Here is a 27,947-nt window from a genome sequence, read left to right as displayed (position 1 = left end):
GCATAGCAAACACCATAACTTATAAACCTAATAAGCAATGTAGTGTTGGATGCTGTGGCTGCCAGGAAGCAAGATGGTTTCAGTAGAATGCTCATCACTGACTTAGGATAAGATAGCAACATTTTGATAAAGATTTCCTTACCACATCATCATAAAGTCAAAAGCTCTAAATCAGTCCATTCATTATGAGTCAAGGAGCATGTAAATTACTGTAACTGCTTTGACAGCTATTCTGGCATTGTATCCACATGACAGGAAAGGCATTTGCAACTCCTATGTGACCAGATCCAGTTACTGCTCATAGAATCAGTACATTAACATTCTGTTTTATATTTAAAGATGATCCGTTGATTCATAAGAACACAGGACATTCTAAATGTGCAGGGGGCAATAACAAATTATGTGGTATATGAGTTGACAGAAAAATACCAGCTTGTCTAGGGAAAAAATAAATCAAAGGATAGCACTCTGAAATGAAGAAGAGGTTGGAATTACTGTGGCCCTTGAAAACAAAGGGTCAAGGAATGTGTGCCAAATAAACAGAAGATGTAAAGAAAGACCAAAAGGAAAGTTTGGAATTCTACTCACAAAAACAATAGCAAAATTTTCCCATGAAAGAATCAAAAACAAAATGGAACTAATAGAAGAAGCAATAAAGGAGTCTGAAGATATATCAACAAAAAAGGATTCCATCTACACAATGTGCAAGGATCAAAGCGATGAAAAAAACTCATAGGGATATATAAGATAACAATAGAAAATCCTATGTTCATGTTTTGAGAGACCCAGGGAGAAAGGTGAAGCAAAGTGATGTGGGATTTCCCTCTGTATGCTGTGATTACCATTAATGAATAAAAAAAGCTGGCTTGAGCCTATAGCAAGGCAGAACAGAGGTAGGTGGGGAAAACCAAACTGAATGCTGGGAGAAAGAAGGCAGAGTCAGAAAGAATCCATGTAGCCTAGCCAGAGACTTATGCCAGAACTTTATCCGGTAAGCCACAACCTTGTGCCAATACAGATTTTGGAGATGAGTTAATTTTAAAACATGTGTTAGCCAGAGATATGCTGAAGCTATTGGTCAAACAGTATTTCAAATAATACAGATTCTGTGTGATTATTTCGGGGGTCTGAGAGGCCAGGAACAAATAAGCAACCTCCTACTACAGCAAAGAACTGGAAAAAATAGCTATAATGAGTCAAAAGTAGCCATATAAAGAGACCTACAGACTCACACTGTGGTGGTTTGATTAGAAATGGCCCCAATAGACTCATGTTTTTGAATGCTTGGCCATAGGGACTGGCACTAGTAGGAGGTGTAGCCTAGCTAGAGTAGGTGTGGCCTTTGTTGAAGGAAGAATACAAATGTCAAGGCAGGCTTTGAGTCTCCTATGCTCAAGCTACACCTGGTGGGGAAGTTGCTTCTGTGCCTATGGATCAAGATGTAAAACTCTCAGCTTTTTCTCTAGCACCATGTCTGCCCGCATGACACATGATTCTAAGGGATGAAACGTCTGAAACTATCAACTAGCCCCAATGAAATGTTTTCCTTTATAAAAGTTGTCATAGTCATGGTGTCTCTTTACAGCAATCGTAACCCTAAATAAGACAGAAGTTGGTACCAAGGACTGTGGTATTGCTGATAGGTTTGATCATAATTTTGTTTGTAGGGATGTGGACTTTGGGAGTTTGGATTAGAAAAGCATTTGAATGCTCTAAGTGATATTTGATGGGTAATACTAGTAGGAGCGTGGAAAATAGTGATGCTGAGGGTGATTTGAACTGTGGGGGTCTGGCTCAAGAGGTTTCAGAGGACAAGTTTAGTATGTGGTGGCCTAGAGATCATTCTTACATTTTGATAAATAATGTGCCCGCTGTTTGCCCTTGTCTGAAAAATTTGCCTGAGGCTAAATTGAAGAAATATCAAAAGAGCATAGTATTGACTCTTTTGTGTGGTTATTTGTGTAAGAGCCAGGTGTCATGTTACAACCTTTAATCCCAGCACTCCAGAGGCAGGGGCAGAGGATGAAGGATCTCTGAATTCAGGGTCAACCTGGTCTACAAAGCAAGTTCTAGGACAGCCAAGTTTAGGCAGTGAAGGAAATCATGGAAAGCAGAAAGCTGGTAAAAAGGTAATTGAACAGGAGGGCCATGTTTCAGCCCTGTGAAGCAGCAGAACTTGGCCCTTTGTGCCAAAGTTCAAACTTTACAGTCAAGTATAGAAGAAAGGGTTTACTTTGACTAAGGAAATACTAAGACACATACCTTTGGTGAATGTCATATAAGATCTACTTGGGGACACATAAAAATGAGACTATGAAAAATTTAAGAGAAAAATGAAAGAAATTTTTAAAAATTTGTACCTTGATTATGTTATGTGCCTCTATGCATGTGAGTTTGAACACGTGTTCTTTCAGCTGTTTGTGACATTTGGGAAGGCTGTGGACCTCAGTAGGTGGAGCCTTCCTGGGAGATGTGTTTCACTGAATACAAGCGCCTTGAAGCTTATAGCTCAAATCTGCTTTCTGTTTACTCTCAGCTCCCTGACTGTGGGTGTGAATGACAAGCCAGCCTCCTGCTGACATTACTATGTCTTTCTTTATGGAGCGCTCATATTCTCTCCATGATGCTGGCATGGTCCCTTCAAAGTGTGAGTCAGAATAAACCCTTCTTTCCTTCAACTGGTTCTTGTCAGGTATGTTGATTACAGAAGTAAGACCAATGCAAAGTAAGATGAATGCAGGTGCTGCGAGTGCATAGAAACCAGAGACAGAGTCAGAGGGCAGTCACTGAAACTCAAAGGTAGCGGTGCTTTTAAAGTGTTGCTGCATGAGAAGCACAGCCATCCTGCTAACATAACTTCCAGAATGAAAGCAAATTAAAACAGTTTCAGAAGAAGGGAAAATGAAAAGAATCCATTGCTAGCCAACCTGCCCCACCCCTACCATAGCTAAGTAGTGATGATCGGGCCTAAGGGATTCTCTTCTTGAGTTATAAAGCCATGAGTGAAAGCAGGAAGGAGAAATCAGAACAGGAGTGAAGTGCCGTGTCTGCAGATAATCGCACATGAGAGGCTCAGGGGACCCACACAGTGGCAGGCTTTCAACTTTCAACCTGAGTTGGTGAAATATTAATTCTAAGTAGACTTGAAATTAAATATGTATACTGTCATCTCTAGATAAACTGCCTGGCAACCAAAAAGATATTGGATAAAGGAAAGCAGAAGAAATTAACAAAGAAAAGAAAGAAAAAAAACCAATAATTTAACAGTGAACTGAAACTAATGCTTAATGGTGTTACATAGACCCACTGCATACCTGGAACTGGGGAGGTATGCATAGCTGGCAGAGGTAGTGACTATGCCTCCACCATGTTGGACTGGACAGAGCCAAAAGGCAAAACAGTCTTAGTCCTAGTCAAGCCACTTAGCATTTTAAGAAGTGGTCTTAATCAGAAAAGGATTACAGATATGCAATAAAGATAGATTCAAATGAAAAAGATCTCTAAATGGGTCACAGGGTTGAATAAATGTTTGTAGGCTTGAGACAGAGAATATAAAGAGTATAGGAAAAAATAAAACAAAGTATTTAAAGAGACAGAGTACAGAGAGTTACAGATTAAAGAAGTAAAAAAAATAAGCCATGTAAAGATGGAAAGTACACAGAGAGTCAGGATTATATATATATCATTGTGTTTTCTTTGAATTTTTTGACTGTGAATAAGCTAAGTACAGAGCGACATTTCATTGTGCAGGCTGCTAAGCTAAACCAACATACATATTTTGAAGGTATCTTGACTTAAAAATTTGGGTCTAAAGGTATGCTGCTTTGGAAAAGAAGTTCTGCTTTTGTTTCTACAGAAAGATGAGAACCCGTTGACTCCTTCGAAACCAACGTGGTTTGATGGACCAAGACCCCCTAAAGGTCTCCACAAACCCCAAAATTTCTTTGCCCAATGAAAAGTAGGAAGCAGTTTGGAGAGAACTGTACCTATTTCCCTAAATGATTATTTATAAATGTTTGTTTACATTTAAAGAGGGATGTGCTGTAGAGATGAATACTTGGCAATGGTATGGATCTTGGTCTATTGATACAAATTTAAGGTCAATTTTGTTATATGTATATTTCTGCTCTCGATTAATGTATTGTATTTGTGCAGCTCATTAAAAAATATAATGTATGATTAAGAAATACAAGTTAATAGATAGTAATCTATAATATTCAAGCTTATAGTCATGATAGTTAGGTTTTCTAGATGCACAGAGATATATTTCAGATGGATAGGTATTCTTCAAACCTTTCAAAGACTAACAGAATATGGCATTTAAAATGTTTAAGAACTTAGGACTTTTCATAACAGTGAGACTCATCTCTTTCTGGTAGCACCAATTACTTCAAGATGATGATGGACATCAAAGAGGCTACTTATATAGTTAGCCATTTGGCAAAGAAATTTCTCTTCCTTGGACTGCTTGATGGTATGCTTTATAAACTGGATATGCAGAACCCATGGGAAAATGACTATTGAAGTTGCCTAAAGAAAGTAAGACAGTCCTTCAGATTTCCTCCTTCATGAAAGAGTCTGCCAGACACTCTGTAGGATATAAGCACTCAAAAAGTGACTGACAAACTACCAATATAGGCAGACTGACTTTAAATTTTCCTACTTCATGGAAAGTTTGCCAGATACTATAGGCCTGTGTGCTGAAGATAGATTCCCCAGTGTTAAAGAACTTTGGGTGAGTTGTCTCTGTCAATTCTGGAAAGTTGTTTGCAATGTACTTCCTGCTAACCTAGGTAATATTATATCCTTCTGGCAGCTTTGATGGAGTTGAAGAATAAATTGTTATAATTATAGTTTTCCTTAGTTACAATAAAAGATAAAGTAGATATAAATATTGAAACTGTAATTCTTGGTTGATAACTTTTGTTTTATGTAATCTTACTTTGTTAAAGCTAAATCTTTCCTTTTTATTTAGACAGAAAAGGGGGAGGTGATGTGGGATTATTCCCTTCTGTATGCTGTGAACCATTGTTTAATAAAGAATCTGCTTTGGACCTATTGCAGTAATAATAGAACGAGGTGGGAATTCCAAGCAGAGATAAAGGAGAAAAGAAGGCAGAGTCAGGGAGATGCCATGTAGCCATGGAAATGAGAAAGACACCCGTGGGAGCCTGTTGGAACCTTGCCAGTAGGCCACAAACTTTAGTAATGCTCAGCCTGTTTTCTTATACAAATCAGGATCACTTGCCCAGAGATGGTATCTCCCCCAGGGGCCTGGGCACTTTCACATTGATCATTACTCAAAAAATGCCTCACAGACTTGTCTGCAGGCCAATCTGGTGGAGGTATTTTCTCATTTGTGGATCTGTCTTCCTAGACGACTGTTGCTTGTACCAAACAATAAACCAAAAAAAAAAAAAAAAAAAAACCAAAAAAACCACAAACAACCAAAGAAACAGCAGCAACAGCAACAATACAGCAATAAAAAGGCTAACCAGTAAAACTTACTTCACCTTTTAGTTCTCTGTATGTTTCCAGAACACTACATAATGACCACGCATATATATCAGGACTGTTTACTGTACTGAGGTCACTGATGTGAATTCTAATCTCATGCAGAGATATCTCAAATAGATACACAAGAAATATGCTTAATCAGTATCTTCCATGATCAATTTAATGCATAAAGTTGAAGTTATGCTAGGTCATATCAATTGTATCACTTCTTTACAATGGGACAAAAGGGACTAAATTTTCTAAGAGAAATGTACCGGTACCTAGGTTATTCTATTTAGATGTCTATACTTTGCATTAGGTGGATTCTGAACACTGGAATTCAGAATAGTCTATAGCAAATTTCTAACTTTTCCCTGGTCATTGGGGCATGTCAAAGGGAGTATGTGAGGCAAGCTGTGTTTTTGTTCAAAAAGGATACAGGCATATGACATATAAATGGGCTTAAATGATCATTGGTTATTGAAACAAGAACCAATGATTCACACAGTGTTCTGAAACAGTCTCACATTTCCTTTCTCAGGCTCTCATTGAATCAGTCAGGGTACATATAGAGGAAGTATCCTATGCTGTGTCTTGCTTTCTCTAGTTTATTGATGAACAAAGAATAAAATGCCAAAGTGACAGTATTATTTAGAAGGAGCAGTGTGCTTTTAGTAGTTGTCAAGAAAGCAATTGTAACTTAATTCTATCCTGATACCAGATGTTCAGAATCAAGGGGGAAAAACCAGATTGAGCATAGGCTACACTGTGTGAAAAAGAGAACTCTCTTGACACATTCAGAAAAGTATGTCTTAGTGTATTTATTAAAATAAAGTAGTCTTGCATGTGTTGGGAGCAGAGACAAGAAATAAAGTTGGTTGTCTAGAAAGGTTCAGATTCTAAATGGATGTCTTATATCAACTTGAATTTTCAAGTAAGAGCTAAGTTCCACCTCAAGCAAATTTGTGTGTAGTGGTAAGTTTTTATTTGGCATTCTTTGTTTGTTCACTACTTTTCTACATCACATATATCTCTGTTTTAAGCTAACTATATATATATATCATATATTTATAAACATATAAAATATATAGCTTAATTGAAAGCTAATTTAGACTTAGGTAAAAACCTAAAAATCACCTATCATACAAATTTTCTTTTCTTTTTTATTCATTAAATCTGTCATTTGACAGTATCAGACACATGTAAGCACACTCTTTTTTTTTAAATGTCTTAGTTTGGGTTTTTATTGTGTGAAAAGACACCATGACCATAGGCAACTCTTACATATAAAACATTTCATTAAGCACACTCTCTTTACTCAACTCCCACTCTCCTTCTTATCTCCCATCCACCTATCTCCATATAGTCTCCCCATGGGCCCCTTTCCAGCATTCATGTCTTTCTATTTGGTTCTGTAACCTTTTGGTTTTAATCAAAACATTTTGCATGGGTCAAGGATTTGGAAATATCCACTGAACCCTAATGAACACACCATTTAGTACAAAACTCAAGGTAATGACTATTACTCGCCAGGAATCTATCAAGTACAGCAAGGAGAATTAGGGCCCCATGATCCCTCCCTAAAACTTGATTGGATGTTTGTAGGCCTGCTCTTATGTGACCCATAGCAAAACCACAGATGTTAAGAGATCATGTTTGCAATGACTGTGTCATGCCTTTAAGACAGCATTTTCCATCTCTTCTCCTCAGGTTCTTTCCCCTCTTTCTTCCCCGATGTTTCCTGAGCCTCAGAGGGGTGGTATAAATGTTCTGTTCAGGACTAAGCAGTACCTGATATTTATTCTTAGCACCTTGTAGGTCCATGAATCTATGCATTCACCACTATTTATTGCAAATAGAGAAGTCTCTAACTATGGATGAGACGAGCATTTGTCTATGAATACAAACACAAATATCTAGACTGTAGTTTTATGCCATGGTCATGTCAGTTTAGTAAAAAACTTAACTGTGAGGTCCCCCACCTTAATTCTATGACCTTCCCAGCCATGTTTGCTTGTTTTGTTTTTTGTTTCATTTTCCAGATTAACAGTATTTGGTAACTCTTTCATCCTGTGGAGTGGTCCTAATTCTAATCTAAGAGAATGGTTATTCCTACAACAGTCATGACGTTATTGGACCACTGGGCAAATGCTATCTAACTGGTTGGCATTATAATTCCTAGGGTTCATACCTTGAAAAGACCATTGATGTTTTATCACCCTCAGAAGTTTGCACAGCACCATTTGCACTATGAAAGCTACCCAGAAAGGAGGAATCTTTCAGCTTGCTTTCTCTATATTTTGCAATGAAAGTGTATTGTGACTTCAGAATAAAGTTTTATTGCCTAGTTGAGACGAGTGAGAAAGAGGAATGACTATAGTTGTTGTTGTTGTTGGTGGTGGTGATGGTGTGTGTGTGTGTGTGTGTGTGTGTGTGTGTGTGTGTGTATGTGTGTGTGATGGATGTGTGGCCTTTCTAACCAAGAACTCATAAGAAGGTATATTATTGCATGATTCTAGATCACTGGAGTTTTTGTTTGATAAACAGTGACTTCCAACATTAGCAATACCCAGTTATATAGGCTACTGCTATAACTACCTTTTAGCTTATATTTTAATGGGATTATAAAATAGTGGGTTTTTGTTATCTTTTTCACATGTTTTTTTCACTTTGGTTAGCTTTTCCTTCCTGCCCTCACATCATCTCCATCCTCTTTAAACATTTCTACTCCCAGAATCCCTATTACTAATGTCACATCCTTTCTACTTTTGCACCACATATATTCTACTTGCCAATAGCTTATTTCTAATTTCCTGTATTCTACAGGTGTTCCAAGCTCAACCTGTAAAGTTAAAGATTCAAAGTGTAGAGCCACAAAGATGTATGGCATATGTCTGTCCAGACCTGAATTTCATCACTCAGTATAGTGTTTTTCCAGATTTTTGTCATAATTTTTTACAAAAAATAATATTTTAAAAAATAATTTTGCATCTTGACACTTTTTTCAGCTTTAGGCATTTGCCTGTAAAATCATCTTGTTTGTTTGTTTGTTTTGTTTTTAATGTATTGGATCATATCATCTGCATATAAGGATTTTCATAATTCTCCCGTCTTATTTATACCACCTCCTTTACCTTTGAGTCTCTTACTACCCTAGCTAAATATGAAGTACTATACTGAAAAGGGGTGGAGAGACTGGACTTTCTTGTCTTGCTTGATTTTAGTAAAAATGTTTCTAGCATGTTGTTTAGCATGATGTTGACTGTGAGGTTGTTACGTGTTGCCTTTACTATGTGAGCTACATTCCTTCAATTTTTAGTCTCTCTGGGGCTTTTATTATTAAAAGATGTTGGATTCTGTCAAAGATCTTTTTTACTTGCTTCTACTGAGATTATCATGTGAATTTTGTCCTTGGGTCAACTACTACTGTGAATTAATTCATTAATTTATATATGTCGATTTGTCCCTGCATCTTTGGGATAAAACTGACTTGATAATGGTTGATGATATTTTTGATGTGTTCTTGAATTCAGTTTAGCAGAATTTTATTGTGTTCATTTTTGTGTCTTTTTCTATCAGAAAGACTGTTCTACAATTCTCTTTTTTACTATTTCTTTATCTGATTTTAGCTCTCAGATTAATTCTGACTTCAGAGAAAGGTTTGAAAGTATCTCTTTATTTCTATTATATGGAATTATTTGAAGAAGCTTCAGTTTCGTCTTTTTTAAAGGTCTGGGAAAATCCTATGGTGAGTCCATCTGGACCTAGGCCTTTTTTTGGTTTGAAGTTGTTTTTTTTAACTTTTATTTCAATCTTGTATTGTTTAAATTTGTTATCTGTTCTATGCTTAGCTTTGGTAGCACATGTATTTAAAATTCATCAATTTCTTTTAGGCTTTCCAATTTGGTAGAATATAGATATATGCCCTAATGGCTCTCTGGATTTCATTAATATCTGTTATAAGTTCTTCATTCTCATCTCTAATATTTTGGTCTTTGGGAGCTAATTTGACTATGGATTTATCAGTTTTCTTTAGCTTGTAAAAAATCAACTCATTTCATTGATTTTTAATTTTTTTCCTGTTTTTGTCTTATTGATTTCTGCTTCAATCTTAAAATCACCTTGCATTTGTTCAATAGCATATCATGTAGTCCCCATGCATTTGTAGATTTTTGGTCATTCTTGCCATTTTGATTTCTAGCTTTATACTATTATGGCATTCTATAGAATATCAGGAGTTATTTTTAATTTTCCTATATTTTTTAGACTAGCTTTATGCCCTCTGATGTGATTAATTCTAGACTCCATTTTTTGGAACTGCTGATAAGAATGTTTAATCTGTCCCTTTTGGGTTGCATTCTCTGCTGAAATCTATTCAGTCAATTTTATATATAGTAACATTCATCTTGACTGTTTATCTATGAATTTTTCTTCTGTATGACCTGTCTATTGGGGAGAAGGTAGGGAATTGAGGTCACCTACTGTCGTAGGAATTAATGTGTGACTTTTTGTCTAACAGTATATGTTTTATGTAACTGGCCATGCCTGTGTTCAGTGGATGTATAACTAGAACTGTAATGTCCCCTTGATGGCTTACTACTTTAATTAGTATGAAGGGGCCTTTTTTATCTCTTCTATGTGTTACTTTGAAGTCTGTCTTGTCCTTTATCAGAATATGACCCTTGCTTCCTGGTTCATTTGCTTGGAAAACCTTTGTCCCTCCTTTCTAAGTTGTTATTACTCTGGTGTGGAGGTATGTTTTTGGAGGCATTTGCTATGAAGCAATCCCTCCTGAAATGAAACCTTCAGAAGATCCTTCAGACACAAAATGTTCTAAAATCATAAGAAACATTTCATCTTTCAGAGTAGCTCTTTATGCTCAGAAACTAAATACTCTGAGGCTTCAGGAAGTCCTTGTAATGCCAGGTGCATGAGCCTACCCAACTCTGCCCCATTATTCCCAAGTGTATATTAGCAGTAAAGACTGTTGAGACACTTTCAGACCAGCTTAAGTATAAAGAAGACTCTCAGACAACTGAGCTACTTGGAAGAAGGTCTTAGTCAACCTGCCTGGAAAATACAGTCTTCATTCTTTTGCTCTCTTTGTAAGTCGTGTAATGAGCTCAAGCTTCCCACTTCATGATCTGCCACCCTTTTCTGGGGTAGGAATTTGGTGATGCAGCTGTCTTTGAATCATTTCTACTCCTCCATGTTATCTTACTCACACCCGTGTATATAACCATAGCAAAATTCATTGCTTCACCAAGTTTGATTTGGGTGGTATTCCTGTTTGTTCTATCACACTATCTAGAGTGGGTAGACATTCGCTCCTGTCTCTCTAGGAATACTGTCATACAAGAGTAGGATCTGGATCAGAAAGATCTGATCTGCCAGTCTATGTCCTTTAATTGACAAATGGAGACGCCTGATTCAGAGGTATTATTGAAATGCATATAGGAAAACATACCACTATGCCATCTCTAAGTGATTGAGCAAAGTGTTGGAATATAATAGGAAATATGTGTGCATATTTAGGGTTAATATTGCCTGGTATTCATGTTATCTTTGCTATGTCAAAAAAAGGGAGTCATCTATCTGTAATTCTTAAGGACACTTAGAACTTATAAGACCCCTGGAGATTGATCACAATCCAGCATTAAACAGGCATTTAATACTGACTGTGATTTCTCAGGAATTCTCTTAAGAGGGTGATTTATAGTCCCTGAAGATGAGAACTACTTTCCTTTAAGCTAATTAAATGAGGATTTTCAGGGACAAGCTAGTAACCTTAATATATGTTTTAGGAGTTCTAAGATGACTGCAATATTCAGTAAAGATTAAGAATCACTGACATGCAAATGGATGGAAATAGAAAACACTATCCTACGTGAGACAGCCCAGACCCAAAAAGATGAACATGTGATGCACTCACTCATAATTGGTTTCTAGCCATAAATAAAGGACATTGAGCCTATAATTCATGATCCTAGAGAAGCTAAATAAGAAAGTGAACCCAAAGAAAAACATATAGTTATCCTCCTGGATATTGGAAGGAGACAAGATTGCCGGGCAAAAATTGGGATCTTGGGGGTGGGGTGGGATGGGACTAAGGGGAGATGGGGTGAGAAAAGTGTGAAGGGGAGGATGGGGAGAGCTTGGAAGAATGGGATGGTTGGGATAAAGGAAGGGTGGATATGGGAGCAGGGAAGTATATATCTTAATTAAGGGAGCCATTTTAGGGTTGGCAAGAGACTTGACTCTAGAGGGGTTCCCATGTGTTCAGGGAGATATCCCCAGCTAGTTCCTTGGGCAGCTGAGGAGAGGGAGCCTGAAATGGCCTGATCCTATAGCCATAATGAGGAATATCTTGCATATCACCATAGAACCTTCATCTGGCGATGGATGGAAATAGAGACAGAGCCCCACATTGGAGCACCGGACTGAGCTCCCAAGGTCCAAATGAGAAGCAGAAGGAGGGAGAACATGAACAAGGAAGTCAGGACCGCGAGGGATGCACCCACCCACTGAGATAGTGGGGCTGATGTAATGGGAGCTCACCAAGGCCAGCTGGACTGGGACTGAAAAAGCATGGGATCAAACTGGACTCTCTGAACCTGGCGGACAATGAGGGCTGACTGAGAAGCCAAGGACAATGGCACTGGGTTTTGATCCTACTGCATGTACTGGCTTTGGAGGGGGCCTAGCCTGTTTGGATGCTCACCTTCCTGGACCTGGATGGAGGGAGGAGGACTCTGGACTTCCCACAGGGCAGGGAACCCTTACTGCTCTTCGGACTGGAGAGGGAGGGGGAGGAGAGTGGGGGGGAAGTGAGGGAAATGGGAGGCTGGGAGGAGGCAGGGAAGAGGCGGAAATTTTTAATAAAAAAATAATAATAAAAAATATTTATAATAAAATAAATATAGTACATTATTATATTTATAAGCTATTATTCTTTTCTAAAACAGACCCAAGATGTGATCTAGTTAGAGAAGCTTCTATCTGTAGTGGCATTTCATTTGAATTTTAATAAATAAAGTTTGCCCGATGATAAGAAAAGTGAAACAGCTCCACTGGTCAGCCTTACAGACCGGGCAGCAGTGACACACACCTTTAGTCCCAGCAGCCCCACTGGTCAGCCTTACAGACCGGGCAGCAGTGACACACACCTTTAGTCCCAGCAGCCCCACTGGTCAGCCTTACAGACCGGGCAGCAGCAACACACACCTTTAGTCCCAGTAGCCACACTAGTTTGCCATAGAAAGCAGACAGTGGGGGTGCACACCCTTAATCTCAGAACTAGAGAGGAATCCAAAACGGGAGGAGCCAGCTCACAGACACAGCGTCATTCTGAGTTTCCTGGAGGCAGTATCACCATTTTCAGACTGAGGCTGAGGTAAGAGCCAGTGGCTGGCGGTTTTGCTTTTCTGACCTTCAGGTTGAACCCTCCCCCCCATATATATATATATATATATATATATATATATATATATATCCCTGAGTTTGTCCTAAACCAGAATAGAAATTCGATCTCTATAATAATCAATATCACAATATTGAAGTATGATAAAATAAATTACTTTTGTTTGCTTAGAGTGCTAGAAAAGACTAAAAATAATCTCACATATGCATATTAGTGGTTTGCTCCTTTGAGCAATCTATCTGGAAATGTGATACAAACATTTGACTAAAATCTATGCCTTAATTGTTGAGGGAAGAAGGTGGTGAAGGTTCCAGGATAAAAATGAAGACCTAGGGAGGGTTCACTATAATTTCTCCCTTTAGAGTCAAATTCTAGATGGCAACTTTACAACCTTGGAGCAGGCAGTCACCTCAGATATACATGATACTAAGATAACTATGTTCTAATGGGTCATATTCATTTATTTTTTTCAGCCACACCAAAAATGGTGCTAGGCATAAGATGGAAAGTGGGTTGGTCAAGCAGGTGCATGTCACCCTGACCACAGTACATGCTGTGTTAATGTATGCATCGAGATGTGCCTGCTCTGGCTGCTGCTAACCATGTGAATGGAGTTGTTGATCACCAAGAATGCTACATCTAGGCTTTATGATAGCCTATATTCCAGTTAACTTACTAACAGAGCCAACAGACTCTGCAAAGGTGATATGAATAAGGTTTCTCGTACCTCATACAGAATAATAATCCCATTCTAACTCATAGGACTGAAAGAAAGAAAATCCTTCCCCATGTAGCTCCAATATGTTCCTGTTAACGTCTGATAAGGGACACGGAAGCAGGCTATGCTTCCCATACAAAGTAGGAACAGCAATGGTGCAATTTGTTAGAGAAACCATTATGCTGAGTTGAACCTTTGAGTATGCTTCTTTGAGAGGAGGAGAGGAGTAAAGGTATGTATGCGGGCACACACATGGTGTGTATGGTGAGTATGTTGGTGTGTGTGCATGCCTGTGTGGTGTTCCTCAGGAGCCATTCACCTTGATTTTTGAAGGAGAATTTCTAACTGGGATCCGGGATACCATTAGGTTAGGATGCCTAATCAGTGATCATCAGGGATCCTCTTGTCTCTCCCTCCCCAGGACTGGGGTTATAAGCACACACCATCATGCCAAGGTTTGTACATGGGAGATGGGCATCAGCTGAGGCCCTTGTCCTTGTATGCCAAGCACCTTACAGGCAGAGACATTTCTTCAGTCTCTGAGAACTGTATCTAAATAACCTTGTACAGTCTTGAGGGCCTATAGAATCAGGATGTACTCAGTGAAAATGGAGTATGCTCAATGAAAACCTTAAGGGCAGTTGCAACTTGTGATATGGAATTCCAGTTTCTTTCTTTTTTTTTTTTTTGGTTTTTCGAGACAGGGTTTCTCTGCAGCTTTTTTAGAGCTTGTCCTGGAGCTAGCTCTTGTAGATCAGGCTGGTCTCAAACTCACAGAGATCTGCGTGCCTCTGCCTCCCGAGTGCTGGGAATTCCAGTTTCTTATCCAGTGTCAGTGTTGCTCTTATCCCTATTAACACAATCCCATTTTCTTTTTGTTTTTTGTTTGTATTGAGACATAGGATGAGGGTTCCTGCAAAAGATGCTATCCTGGCAGGGAGTCATAGCTTCCTATATGCCTTTGGCTTTTTCTGTGAATAAATGTGCAAATGCTACCCAGTCTGGAACAATCATTTGGAAATATGAATAAAAGAGCTATCATTCAAAAAGTACTAATTATTTCAGAATTTGCTCTTGATGTTTTTGATTTCTCTAGATAGTATCTGCCAATTCTATATTGATTTTACATTCCAGTGACTCCTAATTTACTTACACTGATATTCTCACGGTCTTGCAGGGATGTTTGGTGCCAAGCATATTGATTAGAAAATTTATAATTCTAAGATAAATCGGCAACACAGAAAAGAATTACTCTGAAGAACTTATTAGATATTATAATAAACTAAATGACATTTATAATAAACTTCATGACATTATCATAAACTAAATCAGAAGTAAGATGGTCTACCAAATACTGAGACAGAAAGCAGAAAAATAGGCAAGAAATGAAAATGGGGTTGACTGGAAGAAGGCAAAGCTTGGATAGGCTTTGAAATTCATACATTAAAGGCCTCTTTTTAGAATGTTTTTGTGGGCTTCTCTAGGGCATAAACATAATTTTAAAGATAACAAAATATAAGGGATAGTCAGTGCTAAAACACAAGGATGAATAAAAATATAGTGGAATAGTAATTAAGATACACTGTATTTTAGATGAACTTACAAAAGCTAGAAAAATGTGATAATATGAATAGCATTTTCAAAATTTAAGAAACTAATTATGGAAGCTTGTGATTAGAGGATGCATGCTTTCTAATAAGTATATTAGCTCATCTGCAAAAATATAAAATTGAAAGTTAATGGAAAATAAAGGGAAGTTTTGAGAAAAAAAGGTAGCTCAAGGACAAACAAAAGAAAATACAATCCACAATTGGGAGGTGCAGTTATGGAAATTTAGTATATTTTCTCTCATCTTGAGTGTTCAAACATAGGATATTGTAGAGATTAGGGATAGCATGCATGCTAGCTGAATGACTTTGAAGTTCCTAATAACTTGGAACTATCTAGAATCAGTGCTGCATATGACATTTAGAGCCTTTTGCAATGACCTAATTCTAGAAGTACTTTGATGGGTATTGGATGAGTTAATATAGTACAAATGTCTGATAAGGAAGAGGCAACCTGCACTTTGCAGCTCCTTTGTGTGATGGCCATCTAAAAGAGCAATATGATGTGTTGAGTCACTGTCGAACATGTCACTTGTCCTTATTTTGGCCAAGAGCTCCCAAATCTCTCCTTTAGGTTTGTAGCATGTTTTTCTCTCTCAGTGTACTTCCATTTGTGGTCTTTTTTAATTATAGGAAATTCATTTCCTCCCATATTCAAGCAAAAATTCTATGCCCCAGCATTTATGGTTGTTTTTTTTTTTTTCTTAATCCATTCTGCTGATTCTCGGCTATACAAGTGTATTGACTATCCTCGCTGACAAAGAATTATCACTTTTATTTAATATTGTGCCTATTCATCCTTTCCCAAGTGACCCATGATGCCTTCTTTACAGCAAGCATTTCATAATGTTGGGGAATTATAGCCATTGGGTCGTGATATCAGACCCCTGCCACATCTCAGATCTGTGTCCGAGGTAGCTCTTTAAAGTGCACACATACGCAGCAGTGAGATGAGAGCAGATGTTTTCTTTTGCAGGGAATTTTAAGGAGAGGCAGCATAGATGATGGGAATAATGCTAAGGAAACTGAATACAGCTTATGTCCAGCGGTGATGTTGGCAACCTCTTTGTGATCTGCCCATTGGCTGAAGAGTTCCACATAAACATCCCAGAAGCACCCTGCCAGATAAAAGACTCAACTCCAGAGATTGTACTGACAACATTTTGTCAGTGTTGATGTAATAAAGCTTCTAAGTTTTATTAATCTCAGCTCAGTTCTTTTGCAATTCATATTATGTACGGTTTCCTTGCTTCATTCCCAAATTTTGCATATGTATGGCTCTCTTTCAAATAATTTCTTCTGTCAGACTGTCCTCTTTCATCTTGGTTTCTACAGAGCAAGCATCTTTTCTGCTTTCTGAGGTCCCTTCTTTCTAGACTTTCTTTCTGCACCATCCACAGTGTTCAACTCCTCAGTGACACACCCCTGTGACACATTTTGGTGGGCATTCTATGACTTATGCATCTCATTTTCTTGGATATAAGAGATGATCAGTTTATCATCCTGAAACTCAACCAAGTGCCTAGGTAGAAGATGATGAATAATGAAATAAAGGTTATGTCCTCCAGTTCTTGACCCTTAGAGGAGCATGCGTCAGGCCACCACAGGTAGCTTTGCAATTAGAAAGTATTATTTAGCTTTCGATGTTGAATAAAATCGAATTGACTTCCCATCTGTAAAGCCAGGTCTTTCTGTACATGACATACTTTTTCAGCCACACATTTTAGCATAGACACACTAAAAGAAAAAGAGACTTCTCAGTGAAGTTTAATTTTTTTTAAAGTGTCGATATTCTACATGCATGAGATCTCCAGATTTTAATTTCTGTTCACTTCAGGAAGGTTGAGATGTATAAACAGTTTACAAAGCTGATCTCAAAAAAACCCCAATGACTTAAATAAACTGTGCTTTAATGAAAACAAATATTAATCTGTTTGGTTTCTCATATAACATGTTTATTAACAGTTGAGTGTCAATCATTTATTAAGATTATAACAGTTAACCTTGAAATGGAGCTAATAATGATTGTACTTGTGACTATATATTTTAGATTTTTAAACGCCTCTGAGTAAAATGAATGTTACTGTCAGTAAATTGTGCTTGGAGCAAAGACAAAGAAACAACAGCTCCTGTTTCCAGCTAGTAAAACTAATGATGCAAGTTCATTACATGATTTTAATGCTGTTATAATGGTAAGTATTCCCTTTTTCTGCTTTTGTCATTGAAGCGCAATGTATCATCCCTGAACAATAGCAATTTTCACTCAATTTAGATTTAAATATTGGTTTTAAATATGGTCTCCAAAATGTCCTGATAAAAATCAATATTTCACATCCTCTCCCTATCTCTCAACCATCTTTCAAACCTCAGGTTGAGATTTCCATTGGGAATTATAGCTTTCCAAGAAATGTTTGACATTAAAGCATTATCACTGCATCAGAGGGGATTAAAACTCACCAACTTTCTGAAGGAGCATGTGCTTTAGTGTTGTTCCCACTTGACTCTTTTTTCTTATAAAGTGGCAATTTTTACTATCATTAGAAATATACATTTATATATAAAGTTTTGCATTCAAATCTCTTTATTTTTGACTACCTAATGAAAGTCCACAGATCAAATAAAAACTTTATATAATATATCCTCATTTCAGAAGCATATGTATATATACACATATATATTTGTAGAACAATCCACAGTTTTAAATGTGATTCTGGCTTAGAAAATGCTATTTACAATCTATGACACAGTAATAAACCCAACCTTTAATGGCATTAAAATGAGCAGGAATTTTTAAGCTTGACTGTGTCTCATCTTGTGCAGAAGAAAGCAAGCAACTTCATGGAAAGCCTTCCCAAAAGCAAGGTTTTGTATACTAAACACCAAGGTATAAGGGTAGAATTTCTATTTCTGGTTTGATGTTTTAAAACAAAAATCACTGTTGAAGTAGTCATGCTACTTATCTAAGCAACCAGGGATCCCAGATTGGACCTAAAGGCAATTTAACACAACAACCAAGTTTCACTCCATCTCTTCCTCTAGTTTAAATACTCTCAACACTTCTCTGCGGCATGACCGAATCGCCAACTGAGAAAAAATACCTAGCAACAGGATTGCCATTTTCTTAGGTAGAAGAGTTATTCTGTATAGGTATTTGAATAAGAATGAGGTCCATAAAGAATCACATTATATTACATGGGTGTATCTATTCACTGTGCCAATCCTTAATGGCTGAAAATGTTTTATGAACTTCACATATGTAATTCAAAACCAAAACTATCACTATGATCAGGAAAAGGGTGGCCTGCTGTGTTCGGTCTCCTGAAGCACAAGGTCTTAACCTTAGCAGGTGGAATGTCAGCACCATTTGTTTCTAGGCCTCAAACATCTAGCTAAAATATCAAGTAAAGAATATTGACCAAAAAGCCATTTTGTGAGACAGCATTTTTTTTCCATTATTAAGACCATTCAGTTAAAACACAAGGGCTCCTAGAGTTCTCTACTGGAGTCCTTTCCTGGAAATATATTCTTGCATTGTTTTGGAAGCAACAAAAAGCAAATCCTTATTAAGATTAAAGAAAACCAGGTGATAGATGAAATGAAGCCAGGGAGTAGAACAAAGATTAACACAGTAAAGAATTGTTATACTTGGAAATAAAGCTGAGAAGCAAGCGTCAACACTGGCTCATGTTTTTAAGTAAAACTGGATAGTTATATGCTTACATTTCTTCATGTATTTTAAGACTTAAGGCAGTGAGTATTGATTCTATCTATGGTTTTAATGTATTTACAAAGCAACCAGAGAGTAAACAAATGTTCGCCCTGTGCCCTGAACCACACTTTTTCCTGGTTTATGAATAGAAGGAATGTAAGACTTTCAACTTGTTCTTGAAATCAGTTGCAAAGGAAGCAAAGTTAATTTCCGAAACACATTTACATTTGCTTAGCACAACGTGGAGAGAAAACTAAAGACAAACGGAGTGGTCTTTTTATTGACTGATAGGATAGGGTCAAAGATGTGTCTGCATGATGAATGACTGACAGCCACTGAAAATAGAGAAGGGATTTTATTAGAGATTGACATCAGATTATATTTTCATAAACAACATGATTAAATTTCTATCATGAAATCATCAATGAGATGGGCAACTGTGACTTCCACCAATTGCATTTCCTGTGGGCCCTCAGCTGCATTATGGGTGGGTAAACATATCACCTTAAAACCTCCGGGCACTTCCCCCTAAAAGATCCCATGACCCACTTTTGTTGAAGCCTCTTTATTTATTATTTGTTTCAAAGAAAATAAGGCTTTGTGCTTGGGACATGCTTAGTCCTGGAAGTGACAGGTGAATTTATAATTAATTTGGATCAGCAGTGACAATGAAAACATCTTCTGATTTTGTGTCTTTATGTGGTTATTCTCTTCTTCAGAAAGCAATATACCTTATATAAAAATTAAATGTATCTGTTACTTTCCTTATATTCTGATTTAAAATGTCTTCAAAAGCCTGGCCTCTGTGAATAACTGCTATTCTTCCTAGCTTTATAGGAAAATTCCTCCAGTACATTTCCTGCCGTTGTTCAGAGAACATACATAGGATACTCGATAGGACAAGAGTCACATTGAAGAATAATGATTGTGTCGAGGGAGACACTACATTGACCGTAAAAGAATACAGCAACCAGTGGAAAAGTCTGAGGTGAGGACCTAGATCTTCTGCAAAGTGTGTATTTTAGGAAGTCATAGTTGGAGTAATACATGCTGGACAGTAGATATATAGGAAAAAGTTACATGCTGAGTCTTCTCATTATGATACCCATAAATCTGCAAACATTTTCAACGTTCTGGTTTGTTTTGTTTGAATTTGGATGTCTCTACACCATTTCAGGTTTCCAGGCCTAAGTAGATCTAGTAATTCCAATGCCATAGTATAACTTCATGCCTTTGCTAATGTTTCCTAGACCTTCAGTATTCCTAACAGTGTGTGTGCTTGCTCTGACATGGAGTTCCTTTTCACTACACAAACCCACCAACAAAACTCTGTCTATTGAAATCAAAGCTGTTAATTTTTTTCTCACTGTCCCTTGAAAATTCCATGTTTAATTAGTTACGTTCTGTTTCCTAGAACAGAGAAACTAGACTTGTCAATGTGGATAATACAAACGAACTACTGCCCTCATATATGGTAAGTCAGGAATTTCACTAATAAGTCTCCCGATTTTTCATAGAGTTTGGAAAACAGTCTACACACAAAATTCTGGCAACATAAAAAGGCGATTAAATTTGCTTTGGCTCGATATCTCAGCCCTATTTCCTTAGGTAAAACCCACCTTCCTTCTTCCCTGCTGCAAGACATGGCAAAAAAGAACAACTTCCTATGGCAGCTAGATATGCACATACACACTCAAAATCAACACTAAGACTGAATGGAAAAGGCTAGAAGCCGATGCTTCTTCCCCAGATACAGCAATGGCAGCGGGTTTTTATACCTCCTCAGAAATAAAACCCTTTTCCCTAAATGTCTAAAAAAATAGTGAAATCCCAGATCAATACCCAGAGAAAAATATGATATTCCCTTAGGAGAAACTCTTTACAAAGGAATTAAATCAGCTAATATAATTAAATTCAACACAAGATTTCATTTTCTAAAATAAAAAAAAATTGCCAACATTAAGAATCATGTTTAAAACTTTTCTTCATACTAAATGGCCCCTGACTGATAGACATAAGATATATGTCTGATAGACAATAGAAGAATATAATTTTGACAAGTTCAATTTTAGGATTGAGAGAATATCCTGAAAACAGGAGGTAATTGTGTATCATTTACAGAAGTCTAAAGAAAATACAAACATGAAACAAAACTGCACATCACAGAATTCTCTAGAACTTAAAAGGATTTAAAGTCCAACAACATCTTCTAAGTGGCTTTCTAGAAACCTTTTCCATCCATTCAGTGACTGTATTCTGTCTGCATTATAGTTGTGTCTTTATTTACAATTAGCCCTCTGTTAATAACAACACAGTTAAATTTAGTGTTTGTGGTGTCCTGATTTATTTTTATTTGCTTTTATGTGAGATAATTGTTATGCATGTGAATTTTCTACCACATTGCAACAGGCAAGCTTTGGTTCAATTTTCTTGTCCTACACAAAGGAAGGTTTTGAGTGCAGAATCTCAGCTACTAAGTCCTGTGATGCCGTTTATTATTTTTCCCTTGTTGGGGTGAATTTATTGGAGAAAACGGGGAAAGGGAAGGGAAGAGAAGGGAGAGGGTGGAAAGGGAAGAATAAGATGAGTTTTCAGCTATGTAGAGTCTTGATTCACAACTTTGCCTCCATTCATCGTGGGTGTTCCTGAACTTTTCCTCGAACGTCCTTGCTTTTCTCCAATTTCATGTAGTGACGGTTCTCTGTACATACACACTGGAAAGCAAAATTACAAAAAAAATTACTTATGACAATCACAATAGACCTGACTTCATTGACTTCCCAGTTTGATTTAGAATGTTCAGAATATTTAGAATTTTCAGGGCACCCTCTACCAGCAGTGATATCTGGATGAGGATAGAGAAGTAGAATAGCATCAATATATTTCCTGAATTGTCCCAGACTTCCTTCACCTAAACTAAGACACGGAGCCCATGGACTGTTAGCTATTTTCCAATAAGGAATGTGGTTATTTAACGTAAGATTAAGTTCACATCCTCTCTTCTCTGTGTGGCTCCAAGGTTGTCATCTGAGAGTTATCAAGGCTTTAGCTCAAATTATTGCTTAGAATAAGTAGGATTTTCCAATTCACAGCCAGTCCTACAATATAAATCACCACAGTGAGTCTTTTAGCTTTCCTGGGCTGTTATGATAGAGACGAATGTAGATAGGTATATTTTACCAAAGGATCAGGAGTTACTTTCCTTCTTGAAATAAGAACTGTCTATTCTGACTATCATCACCATAATGATTCAGAAATTTGAATGTTGTTTCGAAAATCAAATAGTTTCCTCTGTTCGGTAAGACTAGGGTGTTTATATCATCGGGAGCTGGACTATTTGGTCCACTGGCTGTCTTAGCTGCTAACTGATTGTCAACTCAGACACACTTTTATGGCTGAAAAATTAGCAATTTCATCAGCATGAATAGATAGCCAATATCTGAAAGGATCAAGAAAAATAAAAATAATGCCATTTATTAAAATTTTAGACAACTTGTTTTAGAGAATGCAGAATAAACTCTTCTCATCTAAGCTACTCCACTACTGCCCAAACAAAGACAAAAACTACAACCATTAATTCAGCAAAGAGACAGGCTTTTTTTTTTCCGAGTGTATTTAGTAGTATGCAGTACTGTGCACTTTTATGAAGGAGGGATATTGTTATTATGTGACTTACAGGTCATAGGTTCTGTGGTGAGTTTGGGATTCTTTACTTTTACTAAGCTACCAGGTGATGCTGATGAAATACAATACACATTCTCTGAGTGACATAGATAATAGCTATGAAAGATGCTTTTTAAATGTTTTATCTAAGAGTATCACACATCTATTTTGGAAAGTCAGGTTTAAACATTTCAATTATCTCCATGAATGCTGCTAATAGCTCCAAATGTCATTGGTTGAAGTGGGAAAGTGCAACGTATAGGTAAGCTATGCACTGATAGCTCAGAGAGCGGATTCTAATGTTGTCAAGTGGTGTAGTCCACCTTTCTATCTTTAACACCAACAACAAAATATCCTGGAAAATTCTTATAGTATAGCCTAGTAGATCACTGAAGTCCCTCCAGTGTACTAGCTCTTTTTTAATTGATTTTTATTGAGCTCTACATTTTTCTCTGCTCCCCTCCCTGATCTTAATTGTATTTTTGTTATGAGGAAAGTAGAGCAGGTACCAAAACCTCCAAGGTGAAGGCAAACTTTTATTTGTGCATTATATATCCACTTATCTCTAGCTGGCTAATGTGCAAGGCAGCTCAAAGGTAATAAAGTGATTCCATTGGAAAGCAATCCACAGGCTGCCAGGAAGCAGTTTTCTAAACTCCATCACCTAATAGATGGTGAAAATCTAGTCTCCAGGATTCAACACAGATCACTTAAGTCATAATCTCAATGGATAAAAAGAAAGTTTGTGTTTAAATACCCAGAAAAAATATTGGGGCACAGATAATTGCAACATCGTATTAGGTGTGGTACTGCTGGTTAACCATTAAAATAATGCATTTGTATATCTGAGCTTCCTATAATTGCCATAGCCTTTCTGTTCTTATTATATAAACTCTTCCTGTTAACTTATGTATTTACTATTTCTCACATAGACATAAAATACTTCAAGTAGAAACACACAAATATTAGCACTAAAATTAGCACTGCAGGTAAATTTTCCAATAATTGAACCTTAGTAACCAACCTGAAATAGAATCTGCAAAGTAATTTTAGTTTATCAAAGTAAAACTCAATAATGCTACAATAGAAGATAAAAAATTTTTAGAGTAATTCAGCCACCCCATTTTATGTCCTATTAACTTAAATAATAAAATTCAGGGTTTTAATAAACCAAATGACTAACAGGTATGTTTTCCAGTTCACTGAAAGAAACTGTCTTTCCTCCACCTTACGAATCAAATGCATTTCATTGTCTGCATTATTATTCTCAACGTGGATTTGGGTTGTAAGAAAACTTAGGGAAATCTAAGAATTACATGCAAATATAGAAAGTGGAAGGAGCAAGGAAGGGAGGAAAAGAGGAAGATGGGAGGGATAGGGAGAGAGAGAGAGAGAGAGAGAGAGAACCATTAAACCAATTACTTTTTCATCATCATTTACAAGTCCTGGAACCTAGCAAAACATCTAACTTTAGACTGTAACAAGTAAAGGGATCTAGCTTTCAAAACGTAGACTAGAACGTACTTTACAGAGTTGTACAGAGTGCAACTGAATTCAATGACAACGTCAAGAAAAGGACAGGGAAAGGACAAGCACTCTTTAGTGTGAGAACAGCCACCTCCAATAACTGTAATAACTGACTTTGAGCCCAGTTTTGAAAACTTCAAAATAAATGATGGAATAAAATTGAAGAAGTGACAAAAGACAAGGTGTCTGACAAATACTTTACAAATCAAAATATAAACCGTTAATCCCACAACTAAGCCTGTCATTTTGAAGCATTCAGAGCCACTTTAAATGGATTGTCTTATTCACTAATTAGAATAATTTTGTGATTATCATAGTAAGCAATTATTATCTTCATATTTTAAACATAAAGGAAAATAAATGATTTCCCTAATATAAAGGGGTGAGCAGTGGCAGAACCAGAATGTGAATGTCTAGTCAGGAGTTCTGATCTAGATAAGCCTCAACAGACTAAATGATGTTAGACAAGGTTTACACTATCACTGTTGCATATTAATTAATAGTCAAGTTGGCCTTACTTTTACTAAATATTTCTACTGTCACTAAGAAATGGCTTAGAAAACAAATATCGCATGGATGTAGTGAAAAGAATAAGTAGAATCCAACAAAGTTGGCAGGTATGTGGTGATATTGAAACCCTTGTGTATTGTTGCTCAGAATGTTAGGTGGTACAGCCACAGTCATAAATGAGAATTGTTAAGACGTGGAATTATCAAAGGGTCCAACAGCTGTAGCTTTGGAGATGTAGATGAAAAAGTAAAGAAAAGAAAAAAGGTCCTTAAACATATGTTTGCACAGTCGTGATTATAGCCACATTATTTATAATAGCCGAAAGATAAAGTAAAGTGATCGTTAACAGAATAATAGATTAATGTAATGTGCTATATATTCAAATATATTACATTTTATTTATTTTTTGAAAGAAAGAAATATCGATACATGCCACAGCATGGACGAATCTTGAAGAAATGGTAGTATGCCAAATGATCAAACTCATATAGCAAATACTGCATGAATCACTATGAGAAAATTAGGATTATGGTATGCATGAAGGCAAAGTAGAACTGTCGTCAGGGCCCTTGAGGAGAGGAGATGGAGAGCTAAGTCTTAAAAGGTGAAGAGACTAAGTTTTGAAGCAAGATGGAGAGACTCAGTTCTGCAGCAAGGTGGAGAGACTCAGTTCTGCAGCATTAACAGTTACAGGAGGGTTTCCAGGGATGGCTTGTAAGTTCTGGACAAGCATACGGGCACTGAAATGTACACTTGAAATGCTACATTTCAAAATTTCAAAGTGATAAATTCTTTTTTTTGTATTTTCTTATTAAAAACATACTAACAGCCCTGAGTGTAAGTAATGATTAAAGAAGTACGTATCTGGGTAGGAGAGATGACTCTGCAGATAAGAACACTTAGCTGATCTTTGCAGAGGATCCATGCTCAGTTCTCTGCACCCACACGATGGTTCAGAACCATCTGCAACCCCATATCCAGTGAATCTGACCCTTTCTTCTGGTCTCATCAGCCACAAAGCACGGAAGCAGTGTACTTACATACATGCGGGCAAAGCACTTCAAACATATTAAAGTAAATAAAAATTTTCTTTTAAAAGAACTAATTAATCCAGAGCTTCCCTATTAGCATATGGATGGTCAGCCTCTCCTCAATAATCAGAAATATCTCAGTCCTGAAAGTACAGAGTGGAGAATTGAGATATAACTGAGAGACTGTAGGCGTGGAAAGAGGATGCAAGGATTCAATGAGAAATTCTAGAACTGTGTTGCTTATGCAGTATCAGTTTAGCTATGATACCATGAACAATTAAAATACAAACATCCCCACTTGGGCTGTTCTATGAAGGTAAACATGAACACAGGATGAAATAACACAAAGAGGTGGTGGCCCAGGGCTCACTACCCTCAGACCTTATCAAATCCCTACAACTGGAGACCACGACTGTCATAACGTTCCTATACACAAGTATAAATTTGATAGTAAATGAAGAGTAAATAGTATGCTCATCCAGCAAATATACAAGTATCTGGGGAAAATCAAATAATTCAATCATTTTTATCAAAAACATTTATTTGGCTTTAATTCAGCCAGACATCTTAGTTGAGAAAACTCAGTCAAGCTGAATCCCACTGTGGCTCTCCGAAAAAAACACATTCGAAAATGTTATTAAGTTGTTTATTTCCTTCCAAATATAATCGCAGCTTCATAGAAACAGCTCTAGCTCAGGATTCATTGTGCATCTAATATCTGCTGTGTCTCTACTGTGGCCTTGTCACGTAGCAATTGGGGCTGCAATTGCAATGTGGTTTTGTTTGATCAAGCTAGATACTTTGCGCTTTCATTTGGAAGGAACTTAATTTAGACCATTAAGGAGTTAAGACACACAACAACTGATAAATCCAGAATAATTAACACCACATAATAAATGACAATTACAGAGTCTATGGTGATACAATGATGATTTCATACAAATATCAGAATCAGAATGAGGAGTTTGCTTGTTAATTTCTAATCATAGGTCATAAAAATCATAGTAGGAACATGGAACAGGCATTTCCATGAATCTGTCTAGATGCTATCTCTAATAGTAATAGAAATTTTATGGCTCCTTTTTCTAGCCCACCCCAGACTAAGCTTTTTCCTCTGTATTAGCAAAACAGGTTAATATTCTTTCTTTCTTTGGTCATAGGTCAAAGTGCAATCCTTGCTTGGGGGAGGGCATTTCCCCCACTTTCTGTTACAGTGAACCACTATCTCATTTGTTTTAGAACCTCAATCATTACATACTTTACTGTGGGTGTTTTTCCTGTTCCTTTTGTGTTATGCAACGTGGCCCATTTCAGGATTCAAGGCAAAAGGTGACTTTTTCTTCTTTTTAAATAAAAAAATGTAAACTGGAAATAAAGTGAAAACAAGATGAAAAAAAATGGCCTATCTTTCCTGTCCTCTAAGCTTCACACCTGCTTTCAGAAACCCAGATCCAGTGTCCCCTGTGCCAATTAGAGACCATGTGAAATATTATCAGCCATTAACTGTATTTGGGTACAGATGTGTGGACTATACTTCTAATACACACTTTATTTACTTAGTTACTTATTTACTTATTTGTAGTTTAAGTGCATTGGTGTTTTGCTTGCATGTATGTCTGTGTGAGGGAGTAAGAAACCCTGAAACTGGAGTTACAGAGAGTCACTGCTATGTGTGTGCTGAGAATTGAACCTGCTTCCTCTGGAAGGACAGCCAGTGCTCTTAAATGCTGAGCCATCTCTCCAGTCCCCTAATACAACTTTAATTTTATAGAAGTAACTTAATGATATTTGGTATGGAACCAATTCTAATTGTACTTCTGGCTGTACCTCCCACCTCTTTTCAACAGTTTCAATGCCCAAGTTTGTTCAAGGTCTGAAGGAGCAATATCTGAATGTTTGAAACAGTTTTTGCTTCCTTACATCTGGCTCATCTGTGCTGTCCTTGATCCGGCAGTTTCCCTTATTTTGTTTTAGTAGTGAAGAGTAGGAAGCGGGCATAGCACCCTCCGTTTCTTGTTCACCCTCGGACTGTCTCTGTGGGAGAATGACAGCGTTCCTCTGCCATCCCCTCTGCTACAGTGGTTTTCGATGAATTGTACAGAAACGATGGTCAAAAAGGAGACACTTCTGCCTGGTTCTTGAGCACCAAATTCAAATCAAGGCATGTTCTTATCTCAACTCTTTCCTTTCCCTTTTCCCCAACAACAAAGCATGGGTTTTCCAATGTAGACCTTTGGTCTAATGCTTTCTCTTCCATGTCCTGTTC

General features: G+C 37.2%; 1 protein-coding gene across 2 annotated transcripts in view; it reads right to left on the bottom strand.

The window, feature by feature from the left end:
• Positions 1 to 21,270: 21,270 nt before the first annotated feature.
• The window catches only part of Fgf12 (fibroblast growth factor 12), a 344,853-nt gene continuing 338,176 nt past the window's right edge, over positions 21,271 to 27,947 (bottom strand). For both annotated transcript variants that reach the window (XM_038345316.1, XM_038345315.1), the window contains exon 5: positions 21,271 to 21,664. In XM_038345316.1, coding sequence (XP_038201244.1) covers positions 21,546 to 21,664 — 119 coding nt within the window. In that variant the 3' untranslated portion in view covers positions 21,271 to 21,545. The remainder of the gene's footprint in view (positions 21,665 to 27,947) is intronic.

The sequence above is a fragment of the Arvicola amphibius genome, chromosome 10, assembly GCF_903992535.2.
Source record: "Arvicola amphibius chromosome 10, mArvAmp1.2, whole genome shotgun sequence".
NCBI classification, from domain to species: Eukaryota; Metazoa; Chordata; class Mammalia; order Rodentia; family Cricetidae; genus Arvicola; species Arvicola amphibius.
Note: the sequence above shows the minus strand (reverse complement) of the source record. Positions and strands in the feature narration are given on the sequence as shown.